We start from the raw sequence: 6,000 nt of genomic DNA, 5'->3' as shown, positions 1-6,000 counted from the left end.
CATGTTAATCATCATGTATCATTTACTTAAACAATAACATAAAAATACTTACTTTCCTAATTATTGTTTAGCATACACTAACTCCATCTGCCCCATAAATACCCCTTTAGACTCTCACCTCTCATTCCACACTCACAAACCCAAACGACTTCCCTCTCGTTCCTTACTAGTCAAAAGCCAAAAGCCAAAAGCTGCTTAATTAGTCACAGAAGCCATGGCAAAAGATATTGAGGGAGCTGAGCACGGTGAGTTTGCCACCAAAGACTACCAGGACCCACCTCCAACCCCCTTGTTTGATGCTGAAGAGCTCACCAAGTGGTCGTTTTACAGAGCTGTCATTGCTGAGTTCGTTGCCACCCTTCTCTTCCTTTACATCACGGTTTTGACTGTGATTGGTTACAAAAGCCAGAGTGAAGTTGACCAATGCGGCGGAGTTGGCATTCTTGGTATCGCTTGGGCCTTCGGTGGCATGATCTTCGTCCTTGTTTACTGCACCGCCGGTATCTCAGGTATGTCTCTTCTTTTTTTCTCTTCCATCCGTCTTGGGCAGAAATAGATGAAAGTGATCCTGAAACTTTAAAAGCACTCTTGGAAGTGTTTGAGAGAAACAAAAAAAAAATGTCTATGAAATCTCAGATGCACTCGAAAGCACTTCCTGAACAAGCATATGATAAGTGCTTTTGGAGGAAGTTTGAGTGACTCTAGGATTTCAGAAGTACTTGAACTTTTAGTATATTTTTGTTGGCGTTTATAGCAAAAGCGCCACTAAAAAAAACTGTTACTGACTAAAAGCGCTTTATACAAGTACTTACAACAGAATCTGAGTTTGTTTTTCTATGACAATTGCAGGAGGACACATTAACCCAGCTGTGACCTTTGGGCTGTTCTTGGCTCGCAAGGTTTCACTGATCAGGGCAGTGTTGTACATCGTAGCACAGTGTTTGGGTGCCATCTGCGGTGTTGGGTTGGTGAAGGCCTTCCAGAAGTCATACTATGTGAAGTATGGTGGTGGAGCCAACGAGTTGGCTGATGGCTACAACAAGGGCACTGGTTTGGGTGCTGAGATCATCGGTACCTTTGTTCTTGTCTACACCGTCTTCTCAGCCACCGACCCCAAGAGAAATGCCAGAGACTCTCACGTCCCTGTAAGCACATCTCTCACTCAATTGTTAGCTACGAGATTTGAACTTGTGGCCTAATAAATTATAAACTGAGTGTCACTAGACCAAATGATCATTAGCAGTTTTTTAGAACCGATAAATTTTGGGTTGTGTTTAAGTAAATTTATTGACCATTTATGTTTTTTTTCCACCTTAAATTTAGGTTTTGGCACCACTTCCCATTGGGTTTGCTGTGTTCATTGTTCACTTGGCCACCATTCCAATCACTGGGACTGGTATCAACCCCGCTAGGAGTTTTGGAGCTGCTGTCATCTACAACAAGGACAAAGCTTGGGATGACCAAGTATGATCTCTCTCAGTTTTCCCATATATTGACTTTATTATATTATTTTCTTTTGCGTGAGTAATTGATCAACATCTAATTGGTTCACTAATTATCTTAATTAATTGGTTTTGTTTTATATCTCAGTGGATCTTCTGGCTTGGACCTTTCATTGGAGCTGCCATTGCTGCCTTCTACCACCAATACATTCTGAGAGCAGGAGCCATCAAGGCTCTAGGATCTTTCAGGAGCAATGCTTAATTAATTGATCATTAATGAATTTGATCCATGGTTTTCAGACGGAGATGGTGTTTCTAAGGGAATAACAAAATTGAGGAGTGCAAGTCTGTCATGGTCTCAAAAGGAGAATTTGAAGGGCTATGGAATTGTAGATAATCATGGTTTTGGGCAAAGGGTGTTATTTTGTATCCCTCTCTTCTTTCTTATCTTTGCTTTGCATGTTTGTGCTATTTTCATTTCTTCTGTGTATCCTTATCTTGTATTATTATTTACCATTTTCTCTTGTTACTTTTTAAAGTGGTGGTGTATTTATCTTGGTGCCAGAGAGTGCTAATGAAATATGAGTTGTTTTCTTTGGTCTCAATCACCTTCTAATGATTCACATCATGGTTTTCAATTTGCTTGCAAATTAATTAATGAATATTCCTCAACCCTTATCAGATCCTCATCAGATTAGGTAGAGTTAATTAATCTGCAGGTTTGAAAATGTGATCATTGATTAAGAGATAATGAAAGATAAACTTTAACTTAACTTTATTTAAATGGTGGAATCATCATAATGAAGTGACCAACTAGCTTCTGGTGTGATATACATTTCTTCCCAACATTAAAAGAAGTAATGAGTCCGAATTTGATCAACAAATTACCCATGGAAATTATATTTATTTATTCATCCTTTGATCATTTTCAAAATCAATGTAAGAAAACTAAATTATATTTCATGGAAAACGCTAATAAAGCATTTCTTTGTTGAAAGCATAAAGCTTTTGGAGTTAGTCTAAATAGTAAGAAAAACTATCATAATAAATTAAGAGTTTATATGCGTTCAAAGTTGGATCCTCTTCAAAGAGAAATTAGCAACTGTCAAAAGGTTTGAAACGAAAACTATAAAGGCTTACTGTTTTCACCTCTCTCTCTCTCTCTCTCTCTCTCTCTCTCTCTCGAGTTGGGATTGCGGTGGGTGTAAATTAGTTGCAATATAATATCAAAACCAGAAATGAGTTGAGTTGTATGCACTCTTATCGTTACAATTATTAAAAAGTTGCTGATGAGATAGTTTATGTTATTATAAAGATGCGTTTTTATGGTGGTGGTGAACCTTGGGAGTGGGGTCGATGGTGCATTTGATTTTGATTATCTTTGGCCAGCAGTTGTTTGGGATATAGCCTATAGGGACAACACACATATATGCCACTACCAGGTCATTCGAGCTGCCTTTGTCTTACTTTTTCAAAAGGTGGCTGGATGTTACATGGAACCCAATAATATATAGTTTTGTAGTGATTATTCTACCTTATCTTCGTCCATATTTGATGGCTTTCTGGTCGTTTTCTAGGAATAATAAGTAGGTAATGCTTTAAGCTGCTTCTTCTTGGAGTTACGCATGTAGTGAGAGCGATTTAATAGTAGTTGGCAAGTGTATGAACACGATGATGCCACCTTATCAAATACTACACAGGGTTATCTTGATCGTGAAAAAAGAGTCTGAAAATAATTAACAGTTATCTATTTTCCTGGTCGGTAAATATTAACTAAACAACAAATATATATTATTGAGGTTATTGCATGGACTTGCCTTCCAAGGATTAGATAATGCATTCTTTCTAGGGTTTTGTATTTTTCTTCTTTAAATTATAGTCTTAGTCTTGCAATATATCTTGGTTTTATTGTTGTAATAAGCTACTACTTTTCTACTTATTTTGAAAGCTTCATGCAAAATAAGTAAGGGTCCACCATCATATCAAATGGATTAATTTTTGCTATGTCCTCTAAACAATGTCCGAAATCCCACGTTGTGAAAATCATTTTGATCCAACTTGCTCTCTAAATCCATTTTTTACACTAGACCCTATCCTCAAATTTCTTGCTCTCTGCCACCATCCTAGCATTGTCAGTAGAGTGCTGGTCATTCTTTGTAGTTGCCTTAGCTAGTTGCTTTGCCAAGGACTTGATCTCTTCCTCCTTACGACCCACCCGATCTTCCGTGCTTTTGACGATCGTAGTGAGGCGCCACTCACACTCAACCTTCGGCTCCTTACCAAAGTCTCCCTAGAGAAGGGCTGCAAGAAGGTTGTAGGAGGACTTGACCAGATAATTTCCTTGGAGAGGAAGACTGAAGAAGCAATTAGCACATAAATGGTCAAAAATCATGTATTCCCTCAATCATACTCTGAACCTCACAAATTGGCACATTGTACCAATTCATTCGCTAATCGCACACAATGAAGCGCACATTGGAACGGAGGTCATTTGGAATATCCATAGGAGATTATCCTCAGTAGTGTTGGTATTTAGACAATCTTTCATCATTAATAAAACTTGAATAAAATGATAAAAGATTGAAAATCAAACAGAGTGCAGAGAGCTTTGGAAACAGAGGGCTGGTGCTTTTTATAAAAACAGAGATCTGATCTTTTCATTCAAATATTTTTGATATATATGGCTCAATACATAAGCCGACTGAAGTAATTGGGTCGACTGATAAAGAGAATGGGTGGACTGATAAAGGCAACAGTCAACCCTTTTACACAGAATTGAGTCGACTGAAAAACATTACAAATTACATAAAAGAACATCAGAAATTAGACAGCAAACAGAAGCAAAGGATTAACTTTAACACTCCCTTTTAATGCTTTGCTGCTTCATTCCCAAAAAGTTCTCTTAGGTAGATGAATTTGTCCTTTGGTAATGCCTTGGTGAAGATATCAGCAACTTGATCTTCTGTCTTGTAGTAGAGCACATCCACTTCCTTGTCTTCCACAGAACCTCTGATGAAGTGATGCTTCAGAGCAATATGCTTTGATTTACTATGACAGACAGGATTCTTGCTCATGGCAATAGCTGACTTATTGTCACAAAGGATATGAGTTGCTGATTCTTGTTTCTCACCAAAATCTTGCATAATTCTTCTCAGCCACACTACTTGAGAAGTTGCAATTGAAACCAACACATACTCAACCTCTGCCGTTGATAGTGCAACTGATTTCTGTTTCTTAGATGCCCAAGAGAATACACCAGTCCCTAATGTAAAAGTATAGCCAGATGTGCTCTTCAAGTCATCCACATTACCTCCCCAGTCACTATCACAGAACCCATACAATTTTGGCTCAACATTCCTTTCATACATAATACCAAAGTCAAGTGTACCTTGTATGTATCTTAGGATCCTCTTCGGAGCTCCATAGCGAATGCAAGTAGGCTTGTGCATAAATCTGGACAACAAGCTTGCAGCATACATAATATCGGGTCTAGTCGTTGTCAAATACAACAAACTCCCAACTAGGCTTCTATACACAGATTCATCAGCATCACCACTACCATATTCTCTTTGAAACTTTTCATTCAGTGTTGCAACAGGCTTGCAACCAACCATTTTGAACTTTTCTAGAAGTGTTTTTGCATATTTCTTTTGAGTAATAATGATACCATCATTTGATTGAATGATACTAATTCCCAAAAAATAATGCAACATGCCTAGATCACTCATCTCATATTTCCTCATCATGTCATTCTTGAAATTCAAGATCATATTATGACTACTTCCAGTATAAACCAAATCATCAACATATAAGGAAACAATAAGGATATCTGAAATACCTTCTATTTTGACATAGAGGGTAGGTTCATTCTCACTTCTTTGAAAACCCCTTTCATTGAAATATGAGTCGATCTCTCCATATCATGCTCTCGGAGCTTGTTTCAGGCCATAAAGTGCCTTCTTAAGCTTATACACTTTGTGCTCTTGTCCTTTAAGAACAAATCCTTGAGGTTGATCAACGAACACCTCTTCTTTTATGACTCCATTTAGGAAAGCCGACTTGACATCAAGTTGGTGTAGAAACCACCCCTTCTGAGCAGCTATGGAAATAAGGCCTTTGATTGTTTCATGCTTAGCTACCGGTGCAAATGTTTCTTAGAAATCAATCCCGAGTTTCTGAGAATAACCTTTTGCTACCAATCTAGCTTTGTTCTTTTGAACGGAACCATCTTGATTAAGCTTAGTCTTATAAATCTACTTCACTCCAATGACAGAGTTGTCACAAGGTCTGTCCACTAGCTCCCATGTCTTGTTTTTCACAATGACATTGATCTCCTCTTGCATTGCAGCTTCCAAGTCTCTTCTTTCACTACATCATCAAAGTTTTCTGGTTCTTCAACACAAAAATTGCAGCTTTCATAGACTTCATTTAAGCTCCTTAACCAAACCGGCGTTGAACTTGGACTTGAAGGTGTATGAGAGTGAACTAGATGACTGTTTTCGGGTGATAATTGTGGAATTTCTGGCTCAATTTCCTCTTCATTTGGTTGATTTTCTTC

General features: G+C 38.0%; 2 protein-coding genes across 2 annotated transcripts; one reads left to right on the top strand and one right to left on the bottom strand.

The window, feature by feature from the left end:
- LOC103427215 (aquaporin PIP2-2) lies at positions 1–2,047 on the top strand. The gene is made up of 4 exons (XM_008365285.4): positions 1–509; positions 850–1,145; positions 1,324–1,464; positions 1,591–2,047. The coding sequence occupies exons 1-4, from the start codon at positions 215–217 to the stop codon at positions 1,702–1,704; spliced, it is 846 nt and encodes a 281-aa protein (XP_008363507.1). The 5' UTR covers positions 1–214; the 3' UTR covers positions 1,705–2,047.
- Positions 2,048–4,309: 2,262 nt separating this feature from the next.
- Positions 4,310–5,056, bottom strand: LOC139194648 (secreted RxLR effector protein 161-like). The gene has a single exon (XM_070819543.1). It carries the CDS (start codon positions 5,054–5,056, stop codon positions 4,310–4,312), a length of 747 nt encoding a protein of 248 aa, XP_070675644.1.
- Between the last annotated feature and the right edge of the window lie 944 nt (positions 5,057–6,000).

The sequence above is a fragment of the Malus domestica genome, chromosome 03, assembly GCF_042453785.1.
Source record: "Malus domestica chromosome 03, GDT2T_hap1".
NCBI classification, from domain to species: domain Eukaryota; kingdom Viridiplantae; phylum Streptophyta; class Magnoliopsida; order Rosales; family Rosaceae; genus Malus; species Malus domestica.
The sequence above is the reverse complement of the archived record's forward strand: the minus strand, read 5'-3'. Positions and strand labels throughout refer to the sequence as shown.